The 13,628-nt window shown below is 42.2% G+C and overlaps 1 protein-coding gene across 2 annotated transcripts in view; it reads right to left on the bottom strand.

The window, feature by feature from the left end:
* Positions 1 to 16: 16 nt before the first annotated feature.
* Positions 17 to 13,628, bottom strand: part of LOC117551542 (E3 ubiquitin-protein ligase RNF19A-like) — a 35,085-nt gene continuing 21,473 nt past the window's right edge. Inside the window, exons 3-10 of one of the 2 annotated variants that reach the window (XM_034224443.1) lie at positions 13,077 to 13,285; positions 11,259 to 11,403; positions 9,434 to 9,596; positions 7,111 to 7,225; positions 6,604 to 6,765; positions 6,094 to 6,307; positions 4,480 to 4,623; positions 17 to 2,671 (exon numbers count right to left, since the gene is read on the bottom strand). In XM_034224443.1, coding sequence (XP_034080334.1) covers positions 1,915 to 2,671; positions 4,480 to 4,623; positions 6,094 to 6,307; positions 6,604 to 6,765; positions 7,111 to 7,225; positions 9,434 to 9,596; positions 11,259 to 11,403; positions 13,077 to 13,285 — 1,909 coding nt within the window. In that variant the 3' untranslated portion in view covers positions 17 to 1,914. The remainder of the gene's footprint in view (positions 2,672 to 4,479; positions 4,624 to 6,093; positions 6,308 to 6,603; positions 6,766 to 7,110; positions 7,226 to 9,433; positions 9,597 to 11,258; positions 11,404 to 13,076; positions 13,286 to 13,628) is intronic. The other variant, XM_034224444.1, reaches the window with a different exon arrangement.

A 13,628-nucleotide genomic window follows, 5' to 3' on the forward strand; every position in this document is an offset into this window, starting at 1 on the left:
GAGGACAGGACAAGAATAATTCATATCTTTTTTTTATTTTTCTGATATGCATATAGTAAAGCAAATTACCAAACAAATATACCTTATGCCATTCTGCACAAATTACAAATGATATCTGGCACTAGTGTGGAAATTAGGATCAAGAAAAGTGAAGTTTTGGTAAAGAATGAGAAACGAACCCAGGGAGAAAAAACAAGACAACATGTTTGCTTTAATGGGGGGGAAGGACTGCAGCATGTAGCCTTATCAACTGAACCAGAATCAGTGATCATTCAGTAACAGACTTGGGTCAACATACCATCCAAGATGCTTTGAGCTTCCTGCTAGAGGTTCACCCGAGCGGCTCAGGGTAAAGCTGACCACTGAGCAGTGAAGACAGGCTTTAGCAAAGTGTTGAAAACTGAATTTGACTTCAAGTCTGCTCAGCAGCACCGATTGGCAACACAAACAGAAGTCAGAGTAAAGTCAACAGGGAAGGTAACCCAGACCCAACCTTTGTATCCCCGCTAACCTCTGCGCCTTGCAGAACAGCAACGCAATAAGAAATACAGAGAACAGTGCAGGTGCCTTGGGCGTTTGGGAGGCCTCAGATATTTGCATTGGTGAAGCATGTACAAAAACAGCAGAGTGTGTGTCTGTATAATCCTGGGGCGTAGCTTCATTCACCCCCAGGAGGACAAAGGATGCATACTGCGTCTACAGGCGACAAGCCAACGGTTTAAGATTTAACAAAAGCCGGAGTGCTGTCTTTGGTAGGCAATTGAAAAGTCTTCATTTACCATGTCTACCACAGTATGTTGTGTATGTGAATGAGCATCCCTCCTACACAGACAGACAGACATTCTGCAACCTATAATGAGTAGTTGTTTGAGGTGTTAAAGACACGGTGTAGAGAAGAACAGAACACAAACAGCTCTTGAAGGCACCATGAGTTACAAAGAAAGATATCAAAGCTCTCTCTTACTCAGTGAGGCGAGGCCGTCAGCCTGAATAAATCACCTTTGAACAGGACAAAACATTTTCTTTATACAATTTCACAGAATTGACCAACCCATTGGTTCATTTTAAAATAATGACTTTCAGCATTATCTCAAAAACTGTGGCCTTCCAGAGACCTTTCTCAAAGCAACCCCTTACCCTCAACATATCATAACAAGCCTTCCACAGAACAAAGCAGGGTGTCCAAAGTCATTTTGCACTAAAACACACACTGAGTTAAAGGCAATGTCAGCTACAGGTCTAAACTGGATCAGTTGTGTCCATCCATCTAAACAGAATCTCAGTTGGGGTTTTTTTTGCGCAAAAATGATGAAGGATCTTAAACCCAGGCGTTAAGATTATACGTTACAGTTCAAACAAACATCCAGGAAGGAAAATATTATAATAAAGGTTCTTCTGTTACTTAAGTTTGGGGGTGGGGGGGCAGAGGAAATAGTGAATCGTATTGCCTGGTCCCTGTTTGAGCTCACATCTGGAAAGCTTAACACTAAGGTTTCTGCATGCTGTTGCATCGTGGAGGCAAATTTAAATACTAGCAGAGCTGGCACAGTGGTTGGGTTTATCCTACACAGATCAATGGGACAGCAACCAATATCTGTTTCAAGCGGTCACTGAGTGAACTGTGAACAGAAAGAGTCTGCAGTGTGCGGCTGCTCAGGGAGAACCAGCATTCATAACCTTACATTTCTCACCAGGCTGCACTTTGGAAGGCTAGTAATACTCCCAACAAGCCCGTCAGCGGACAAACACACATCTGTTAACTCAGGGCTGCTTTTAATGAAGGAGAAGAAATCCCAAAATAACACAGCAACTTTAAGGGAAGGACATGTCGGTTAAACTGTACGCTTGTTGTTAGTTTCGGAGGAAAAGACGTTAACCCAATAGCATGTGTGCAGCACTTAAGGTATTGAGATGTCATGTCAGTCTGTATACAGGCGTTCTTGGGCTGTGGTGGTGGGGGGGGTGGTTGTTGTTGTTCTCTTTTAGCTCTCTGGTGTTGCTGTGAGAGTCCAGCTCAGCAGGGCACACCAGGTTGACATTCTCCTCTGTGATGTAGCAGAGAGGGGGGGGCTCTGCGCCGGGGCCCAGGGAGGAGGTGGTGGAGTGGGGGGAGTTCACAGCTCCATGTCCCTGTGAGGAGGAAGCAGAAGTAGGGCAGGTCTCCAGGCGGTCGTTCTCCACCTCAGGTAAGGGGCTGACGGTGGCGAAGCGGGGGTGGTAGTCCCCCCCACTGGAGCCGTGGCTGCAGGACGTCTTCATGCTCTCCAGGTCCGAGCAGCTGAACTCCGAGAAGTGGCTGGAGTGAGAGTCGGCCACAGAGGGCAGGCTTCCGCTCAGCGAGGGGGAGTCGAACTCGGAGGAGTGGGTGCTGCGCTGCTCCAGCAGCTGGGCGTCCAGGTCCTCCCGCGTCTCCTTGATCTTGGTGCCGCCCCCTTTCTTGCGCAGCTTGCTTTTGCTCTTTTTGGCCCCAGAGCTGGAGGAGGAGGAGCAGGATGCCTCTTTGGCCCACTTTGTGGAGGTGCCTTTGCCTTCTGAGGACGGGCAGCCACTGGAGGGGCAAGTCCAGCCGCCAACATGGCCTCCATCCTCCACGCTGCTGCTGCCACTGTGCCGCCGCAGTTTGCCCGGTTTGGATTCAATGTCCACCTGGACCTCCATACTGTGCCCATCTCTGAAACATGAGAGGGAGGCATGACACAAACAATAATCTGAAGGAATGAAGAGAAAACTTTAGCAGTGTATATGGGTGTGGGTGTGTGGGTAGCATGACAAAAGAGTCTCAACCGGTCGATCGCGATCGAGAGATTCCCAGTCGATCACGAGATGTGTCTAAAAATAGAACAACAATATTCTGTTTTATCGTTAATGTCCTATAACATAATCTTCCTGTGCCAGAATAATGCACTTGAATGCATCAAAGCTTTGTGATTGGCCGGCGTGACCCCATGTGTCGGGGCGTGGCTGGTGGGCAGTGGGCACTATTTCGCTGACATTGTCCGTGTCAACAGGAGTGACAGTCCGCACACACACAAGACCGCAATTATGGCAGAAGCAAAAAAGCCCAAAATATATAATTTTCACTCCGAGTGGGAGGATGATTATTTTTGTATCTATTCCAATTCAAAGTCCATCTGTCTCATCTGCAATGCGAGCGTGACTTTATCGAAGAAGGGTAATTTAGGAGCGGCATTTCAAAACAGTGCACAAAAGCTACGAGACGGAATTCCCTCCTAATTCTGCCCTACGCTCCCAAAAGGGGAGGGGCCTGAAAGGACAGCTAAATGCACAGCAGTCCATTTTCACCCGGTCCAACAACAAGAGCAAGGCTGCTACCAGAGCATCTTATCGTGTCAGTCACGTTCTTGAGAAACACATGAAGTCTTTCAAAGGCGGCGAAGTTGTGAAAGAAGCATTCCTGGAGGCTGCCGACGCGCTTTTTGGGGACAGTAAAAATAACAGAAGCATTTCAACAGGTTTTTGATATAATAAAAACTCAAATTAGATACCGTTATTAATCAGCTGTAAGTTTTAGTTTGTTTGAACTTATTCATTATAATTATTGTACATAACGGTATAAGAATGCAAACTTAAATTGATTATAGTCTATTATCAATTCGGGTTAAGAAACTAGTGTTGCTTGCATCCTATTTTAAAGGCATTTCTTTTTATACTCGACTAAAATGCAACAAAAAAATGGTTTGATTCTATTAATGTTGTCTTTTTTATTGCACTTTGGCAGCAGATTCCTGTGTAGCTTCAGATCTGAGTTGTCTTATTAGTAAGCCTCATTTATACTTTTGTAGCAACACTATTTTTATATAATGGCAAAGAAAGGGTTCAGAGTCTTTTCTTTTTGTCCTGTGTCATATGTGGCAGCACTGTTCAATGTTTCTTGAAAACATTACCCACTGTAGTGACGTGTGAATAAACTCCAACTCTGTATCAACAACACTGTTGTGTAACTTCAGTTAAATACTTGTATGTGTGTAGATGAGAAAGAGGTAAGATAAAGGATCTGCAGGATTTTATGAAGTATTCATCGTACAAAGTTCAGTTTAATACAAGTAGAAGTGTGTATTTACCTGGTAGTAGGCTGTCAGTAATGGCTACGCTCTCTATTTGGACTGGTATATCTCGGCAGACTGGCAACTTTAAAAGTAGCTCTCAGTTAAAAAAAGGTTGGGCACCCCTGGGCTACATTGTTGGCAGCTTGTTGTAACATCACTAAAAACTAAATGCCTCTATAATAAATACTGGATCCTCATCTTAAATACAGCCAACCCACATGAATATTCTATCTTACAATTTCAAATATTAATAGTTGAATGCCTTTCTTCAGTACTGACGTGAGCAGTGATGTTCAAGTTATAGATATTTCACTGTCTCCTATTTCAGACAGAGATTACAGAAAAGCGCACACATGTTGATGCCCTCTCTCTCCTGACAGCTTCCTGAAATCTAAACCGCCGGTCAGCCCACCTGTCCAGGGGCATGTAGGCGTTCAGAATGGATCCAGCCATTGCTTTGGTGCTGGCGTTGTCGCTGATGGTGCCCAGGCTGACGGTGCCAGACTCCCCGCTCAGACTGCAGCGCTCCTTCTGCACATCCGCCTGCACCTCCAGCCTGACAGCATGTGACAACAACATATATCATTAATATATATAGGGCTGTGGTTGTAAACTCAAACTAATTAAAAAGACTCAAACTGAACTAAAACAAGATTGCATGGCTAAATTAAAATTAAATAATCATAAAGACAAATCATTTATCTATTATAATGTAATCAATACCAAAGAATGACAAAGCAGGAATGTCTGTAAACTCTGCAACATTAAACTCCAAAAATGGAACAGATTTCAATATTGTAGTCCATATGACGTGTTGGTTTTTAACTCCACTGAATCCTCTACCGACCGGCTTAACGCCTGGAAGGGAGATATACAGGAGGATATTTCCTTGGATGACGGGGGTGTGATATGCACATGGGCAAACTGAGAATACCAGATTCAAATAGCTACAACACAACTGGCTGATGCGCACGTACATAACACCTGTGAGATTAAATCAGTTTAATAACAACATTCCAGATATTTGTATTAAGTGTGAACAGTCTAAAGGCACACTTTTCCACTGCATGTGGGAGTGCAAAGAGATTGCAACTTTCTGGTGCGAGATCTCACAAATAATTCACAAAATGCTTGATGTTAAGATACCTCTTGATCCTAAATGGTTTATTTTGGGACTTTACCCCTCCACCCCAGTCATAACAAAGAATAAAAAGAATCTCATAAACATGTGTTTACTCCAAGCAAAACGCTCGATTGCCTTGTCATGGAAGAACACTCAGAGGCCACAGGTGGGCCAATGGCTGAGGGAAATGAGTAATTGCTGTTCTATGGAGAAGATAACGTATATTCTGAAAAGGAAAAATGAAACCTATGATAAGGTTTGGGTTCAACTGTTGTCTGTTAATGTGTCAAACATGCTGAGAAATAAGGGACAGGGATCTGGTTGAAAGGAAAGTACTTCTTAAACTGCAGTCAGTATGTACTCTTTTTAGGATAATGTTGCTACTGCCCAATTGTTTTTGTTTTTATTTCATTTCATTTTATGTATTTTTTTTAATTAGATATTTCAATATTATTTTAATGATGTCCTTTCTTGTCTTTGCCTCGGTTTTTGCCATTTTTGATGTAAGTTTGTGTTAGGTTTGTCGTGTCTTGTAACTATGTTGTTTAAAATAATTAAAAATGAATAAACACAGTTTAAAAAAGATATTGTAGTCCATGATTAACCACCAAGCTGTTCAGCTCAGGTTCGTCAGCCCACGGGGGGGGGGGGGGATTCTGACACAATTAAAAGATTGAAATAGTATGGCCACTCTTACACAGTTCTAAACACCATGTATTTTGTATGTATGAAGCTACATCTCTTTGAGACATTATGCCTGCTTTTGAAGAGAACTCAAAACAATTGTGAAAAGCCTAAACTAAACCTTTCTTAGAACCTACAGAAAACTAAAACTAGCAAACACAACAGCAAAAAAAGTAATGTGAAATTGTCAAAGTCAAAACTAAAATGTGGTTTCAGTACCTGTTCAGGTAGTGCACCATGGCGCTGCCGGAGAGGCTGCTGGTGATGCTGGCCCCGGCCAGGGCCCTGGTGGACGCCGTCTCACTCAGGCTGTCCCTGGTGGCCCCCACACGGTCCATGTGGCTGCCGCTGGCACTCAGGCTGCCCGTCAGCTCCCCCACACTGCCTTCACCTATACTGGGGTTGTTTCTGGTGTCTGCCACTGATGTAGTATCTGCATAGAAAGAGCCATCATGAATGATCAGTCCCAATCGGGAATGAAGGTCAGTGCTGGGTCTTAAATTATGAAATTAGAATCAGGAATTGTTTAAGAAGCCATGAGCTTTGGGTCTCTAAGAAGATGCACAAAGAGGACAATTTTCTCTTCAAACCAGCAGATTTCTCTAGGACAGGGACTCGGTGGTTTATATGTCAGCAAAGACTTGGGAATAAACACATAAAGTCACTCTTGGGTGTCTTTATAGGTGGGGGGAAGAGGGGGTTATTTGGGGTGTGGGCAGTGAAGCCTACCAGTGGCCCCCGCCCCGCTGCCAACATTCATGTCATTCTCGTCGTCAAATTCTATGCGAACTCCTTTGCCATTCCCAGCAGAGACTCCACACCCCCCGCTCCGGCACAGTGAGATGGGCACCACGCCGTAGACGTACGCCAGCATGATGGGAACTCCAATTCCTGAGGACCAGAGACAGAGAGACAGAGACCAGCAGGGACACTTTAGACCAGGCATTATACACAAAACAGTGGAGCACACTATCGCATGCACACCGCATACAAAACCATCTCTTTTTCCATCTTCATGTAGAGAAGAGTAAAAAACGATTAGCTTTTCAATAGTTATGTTATGGTATGTTATGTAACTTAGTGATTAGTAAGGTAACTAGTTGACTTCAAGTAAGCTACAAGATATTCTTTTAAATAATAGGAACTCTGAGAATAAACAAAATAAATTCCTGAGGCTAGCAAAGTAAAACAAGGATATGTCAATGAAAATAGTGCGTGAAGGGGACGGACACTGACCCACAGTGACTGCAGCCACCACTGGAGACACGATGACAGAGAGAGTCACCCCCCCCGCGATCACCAGGTTCCTCTTGTGGTTGGCGATATCTTTGCCTTCATAACGGTTGTGGATCTTTCAGAGAGAAGCAGAGCAATGAGACTCACACAGTCCGTGTCCAAAGCAGCTGAGAGCACAGTTTTGTGGCCTTGAAGACACCACATTATAGGACTGACAGTAGACAGGAACAGTGTCAACAACTCTACATTGTTAGATTGAGTGGAAGACTCATGTTATTTTAATCTCCTAACAACTGGTGACATGGTAGCCAACAAGCCAGAGTGGGAAAGTAATTCTCCAGTGTACAGTAACCAGCCACCGATGACAGCTGACATTATTTTGAGAATAGATTAAAGCAGTGGTTCCCATCAGGGAAGGATGCTGCAGGATTCTCTCCCCGTGTAGTGAGCGTTTTCCGGATTCCAACATTCAGTGCATTTTCGACTTCTGATCCCTTTGCTGGGAGAAATGTTTCAAAATATGTGAACTCTGCCTGAAGTGTTTGTGCTGATTCAGTGTCTGTGTGTCAGCAGAGCGTCAGAACAAAGGCAACGTCTGTCCGAGGCAAACCCAGACTGTTCACCCAATCAGTGTTTTTATTGTCCTCCTCTGTCACTGAGTGACAAGGTTCATTTAATGTTGAAATTCTTGCCAATAAAGATTTAAGTGAGATATTTTTCAGAATTTGGTTGACTTGGGTTGAGAGATTTCTGCCAGCTCAGGCCACAGAGACAAAGTACTTCTGATGAGACTTGTAACTTTATTGCAAGTAACTGGCCTTGTCATGGTGATTCATCAGGCTCCATATTTAAAGTCAAGACTGAACAGCTTCATTCATGCAGGGCATGTGGAATGCAGGTGATTCATGCTCAGAGGTTTCACATGTGTCATGTGAACCCAGCTGAATGTGCTCTGGTTTGTCAGGGAGGAAAGGTTTGTTGGCTCTAGCTTCTTTTTGGCAGGCCTAAAAAGGGCAATTCTGGAGAGTCTGAATACTTTCATTTTGTTATAATGTCAAGTTCTTATTGGACAAGCAGAAACTGATTAGTGATACAGCACAACCCAAGTGTATATACTAGGGCTGTCAGTCGATTAAAATAGTTAATCGTGATGAATCGCAAATTAATCGCACATTTTGTACCTGTTCTAAATGTACCTTAGAGGAATATTTTTCAAGTTTTGAATACTCTTATCAACATATGAGTGGACAAATATGCTTTATGCAAATGTTAGTTTATTATCATTGGAACAATGACAATTATTCTCCTGAATATTTTCAACACAACAACCTGGAACCTCTCTCTCTCTCTCTTACACTCTCTACCAACCCTGTGTACTTCTCTGCACTGAGCCAGTTGCTCAAACAGACAAGCCTGTTTACAGTTGTCGGCGAAATGCCGCTCCTCTGTCTTCATAACAGTCAAAGCATGAGACTGAAGTTCCCACTGTGCGTCAAAATAATGCGCTGTGCAGTCGACACGTTGGATGCAATCCGAATGATCAAACGCAGCCCCTCGTCCTCCACAATGTTAAGCTGTAGTCACCCATTTAGCTATCGCTGTTGTTGTCCAGGCGTCTCCCCGGCAAACTTTCAAGCGTGGTCTGCCGCAAGCGAGCGGCAGGAGCGGGGCTGTCAGCATCAGCTGTGTGCTTGGCTTGCTGTTTAAAACACCTTTTTTTGTATCCATATATCTCGCTAAAATCTCCCACCATCCAACTAACAACAACAACAACGTCAAGCCTTTGGACTCTGAAACTACGGGGCGGGCCGAGGACAAATACACATGCGTCAATCGCACCTTAAAATAATTAGTGGCGTTAAAAAAAAATTGCTTTAACGCGTTATTAACACGTTAACTTGACAGCCCAATATAGACCTATAATATATAATCATTCTGTCCTCAGAGAAAATAAATAAAGTTTTCCTTCCATGATGAGGACATAATGTGCGAAGGTATTTTTGCCAACGTGCATATTTGTCAGTGTTTGCTGTGTAGTGTGTATTTATTTGTTTCTTATATTCATTTACATTTAGAATATAAACGATAATGTTTATTTTCATATATAACTATTATGTACAGAAATAATCATATTATTAATCATAATATACCATAAATGTGCACCGACTAGTTGCTTTACTGGGCATCAACTAGAAAGCTCTTTAGTCCAGGCAGCCCTACATACAGTAAATCTAACATATACAGATCCAAATGAGTCAATGTTCTTCTTGTCCAAGAAACTCTACAAGCAGGGGAACTTAAAAATGTGTCTCCAATTCCTCACCTTCCTCCCAACATATACAGGGATGCCGATAATCATGGCGGGAATAGCAATACCAGCGATTAGAGCGATGCCGACGGGGGCTCCAACAAGCGTTCCCAGCTGCCAAAGAATCTTTTTCTTCCTGCTCCATGGCTTCTTCCCCCAGAAAGTACAGCCTGACGGACTGAGAAAATGTAGAAAGGGAAGACAAGTTAAGGAAAAAGAAGAAAAAAAGGAGGCGAAGCTACATTTCCTTTCGTACAGTCGAAACTGGGATAGGTCTAAACCTTTTATAGTGTTACATAACTGAGGGAAAAGTGTTTCTCCCTGTCGAGACAACAGGTATCAAAGTATGCTGGTTGGCTTTATGGCTTTTCCCCAAAAAAGGGATTTGAATTTAGCATTGCAGGTCGGAAACCTTGAGAGGTGGAACAACTCAACAGGCTGTTGTTTTACTTATCCAAGCCAAAACTCAGAAAAAACTAAACTTTTCTCAAAACATTAAACCAGCATCAGAATGTTCACTTTCACTTCAACGGAAAGTAGAGCTGTTAACAATAGAACTACCTTCCTCCTTTCTTTTTGAAGTATCATTGCTCCAGTGGTTGCTGGACATGGGTATCTTATAACACTATATTTATTTGATCTCTCAGTGAGGGAAATGTTTGTCTTTATTTTACAGATGTAACCTGCATCTTATGTGTCTTGTTAAGTGCTCGTTGCTAGGTGAGGGACACCAAAGTTAATTAGAGAATGCAATTCCTGAAGAAATTGCTAGTGGGAATGCTTTATGCTGAAAAGCTGACGCTAAACTTCTATGCTGAAATGTAATGTGTAAGAAGAAAGTGAAGAATTTAGATTGAAATGATACATGAACACTGGGGGCTTGAATGTGTGATGAGAGAAGAAAAGAAAGTAAAAAGGTTTGGAAAAGCAGCAGAATATTTGAACTGCAAATTTCTGAACTAACTTGATGGCGAATGATCTGTCGCCATGGCAACGGCATTTGATGACACCCCATAATACGCTTAGATGCGTTGATGGCTGCATTGTTACCAAACCTGTGAAGTTTTGGGCCATTTGGAGCAGTTTCACTGAAGTTATGAGAAAACCGTGTTTCATGGCGAGCATTGTGTTGCCATGGCAACGGCATTTGAAGAAATCTCAAAACTGTCCCGTAGATGTCTTCACGGCTGGACTGTTCGCACACATGTGAAGTTTGAGCACTTTTTGAACATTTTCATAGGAGTTATAGCAATATCGTGTTTTATTGCAAGGGATGCGTTGCCATGGCAACAGCTTTTGAGGAAAATTGCGAGTGAAAGTATGAAGGAACAGTTAGCAGTTGAAGTCGCATGAAGATTTTTCAAGTCTGAAGAGTTTCTCCATTGACTTCCATGTTAAAAATGTGATGTATTATGGGATATATCTCTGGAATTATGAAAGTTATGAATGAGAAAAGTAATAGCCATTGATTCCCGATCGAGCTGAACGTTTTGATGTTAGAACGGAGTTTCTGCGATGTGGAATGTGGGAGCAGAAGAGGCGCAAAATAACCCGGTGGAATAAAAATAAAGAATTTTGTGCGTAGAAGAATAAGTAGTGGGAATGCTGTATCAGCATTATTTAGTGGGAATAATGCTGTTTACAGCATTCCCACTAAATAATGGGGAAGTTCGATTGAGTGGTTAGGGTTTCCTAACCAAAGTTAACATGAGTTGAATTAAGATAAATGGTATTCTTAAATTAAGTTAGGATTGGCTTTTGTACCAAATTGGGCAAAGTCCTATTGTAGGCATTATCTGAATCTGGGTTTATGAAGATGTGTGCGTTTGAATAAACCGACCTCAGGTAGTGCAGGTCTGAGATCTCCTTCATGCACAGCCAGCAGAACTCACAGCCACACACAGCGCAGGTCATGTGGTTACAGCTGCCGTCGTTCATTTTGATGATGTAAGCAGCACAGCGCGGACATGGCTTAATGTCATCAGCTGAAAGGAAAGAGAGAAAACTATTCAGTGTACATCATATCAAAGTTTCAGTGGCGACTCGTCATTAGGGGCAGGTGGGAGAGCCCCACCTACAATCAGTAGAAAATAATTACAATCATTGTTCAGTGTCAAATAAATGTTGAAATATATTTTGATGATCTAATTTAGCGGTCTCTACATTGCTGCTTGAGCCGGGTTGAGCGATGTGGGGCAAGCCCCTCTCTCAAAAATGAGTGTGTACTACGAAAAGTATGCTGCGCATGCTCAGAGTATTTCTTTATTCAATGTGTGCGGCATAAAATGAATCACAAGTGGGGAAAAGTAAGTGTAAGTGCCGCAAAAAGTGTAGTTGTGAAGAGGAGACAAGGGAGCACAGATAGATATATAAATATAATATATGCCCCACCAGTTTTGTAAATCTAAAAACACTGCTGACTATGCTCAAAAGATGGCGTATGTCAATTTCTAAGCAAAGTTTGTGATTAATAAAAAACAAACTTGGCAGGAAAATGTGCGGTCATCCACGGACACGCATGCGTTCGCACAGAAACGAGAAACTACAACATCATAGCAGTAGGATGAAAGGAGAAAAATAAAACAAAATATTAGCACTCGTATATGAGAGTTCATTTTCAAAAACAGATAAATGGCAATCTTACAATGAATAAACAAACACCTGCTTGATACTCCCTTATTGGACACATTTAAAATAAATTATAATTATAATAATACAGATATGTTATTGCAAATAACCCCTCAAATATGTTTTATAATTATTACAGGCGACAATGCTTGCCTTTTATGATATGTATTCTCATAAATAATGAGGTAAACAGAAAGACAGATTAAGGTTTAAACTGACAGCGTTCTCCATGCCTATAGGTTGTGCAGATATTACACAATTCTGTGTTTAAAATGTGTTTTATTGTAGAGAACTTTGAAACTGGGCTTTTAAACAATCCTTTACAAATGAAGATAATCTAATGATGTCGTGCACCAAGACGTGATGAGTTGCTTGTTAAAACATAGGAGTTATGGAAACAAATAACAATTGATCTGTGAAATGTTTGTCTCGGCCCGTCTGAGCTAGCAGCCTCACAGCGTGTGTCATGTCCAACTGTGTACACCTAACAATATTGTTTACTTGTCTCCCCCTTCCCAACAACAACTTCGATATTCCACTACACTTACTTAGCCGTTCTGTCGCCGATTCCTATGATCGTCTTTGTGCAGTCAGTATAAATGAATATAAGGGGCGTTTCACTGACCAAATTTGATAGGTTTGTATATGTTTTTGGTCATTGATTATAACGGAATGTCAGCTTTTCTTCTTCTGGCGATTGCATTTATGCTTCAAAAATCATAAAAAAGGTGTTCAGATGTGGAGACTATCCATATAAGGAAACGTGTAAGTAACATCAACATTTGTTTACCACAGATCTTATTTTTCCCCCAAATCCAATTGCCTTTATCGAGGGAGCCCCAGTGTTCTATCTTCCTGGTTGGTCTATGTAAAACTGTCTTCACTGCACCACTCCATTCCCTTCAATCCATCATCCAATGAAATGGAATACATATGTAACACTGCTACCATTGTGGTAATGTCTTGCATATAATCTATGCTCCTGTTTAGCAATGTGTGAGCACAGGATAAAGAGAGAAGAGCAGCCCACCTGCAGCTCCGCTCTCCTGGCTGCAGCTGAGGGAGGAGGAGCGCACCGTCCTCAGGCGGAGGCTCTGGGCTCTCTGCTGCCGCGCTGCATCACACGTCTGGTTGGGATGCCACAGCTGCTTACAGTGGTAACAGAACTCTGTGCCACAGCCCTCTCTGCCGCACGTGATCTTAGGACAGCTGGCACAGCCGAAAGCAATGACTGCGAACCTGGTAGAAGACAAGCAAAACATATCAGGAAATGCAGAGATATAAATCCTCGTCATGACATCACAGAATGAGTTTTGTCTAAATGATGTCATTGTCTGCAATAACAAATGAAAAGACTTCTGAATAAAACTAGCATAAAATGTTAGATAAAAGAAAAATATGTATATTTAAGTAAATGTCTTGCATATAGAACGCCAGCAACAAAATTAGACAGCTGACATTGAGAATAGATGATGAAGAACTGTGTTCCTTTTCAAAACACTTCTGCTCATCTAGCTGGGGCCTAAGTTAGAATTTACAGATACCTAGGCCTGTCACGATAATTAATTTTATTGGACGATAC

This window comes from Gymnodraco acuticeps, unplaced genomic scaffold, assembly GCF_902827175.1.
Source record: "Gymnodraco acuticeps unplaced genomic scaffold, fGymAcu1.1, whole genome shotgun sequence".
Classification (NCBI taxonomy): Eukaryota; Metazoa; Chordata; class Actinopteri; order Perciformes; family Bathydraconidae; genus Gymnodraco; species Gymnodraco acuticeps.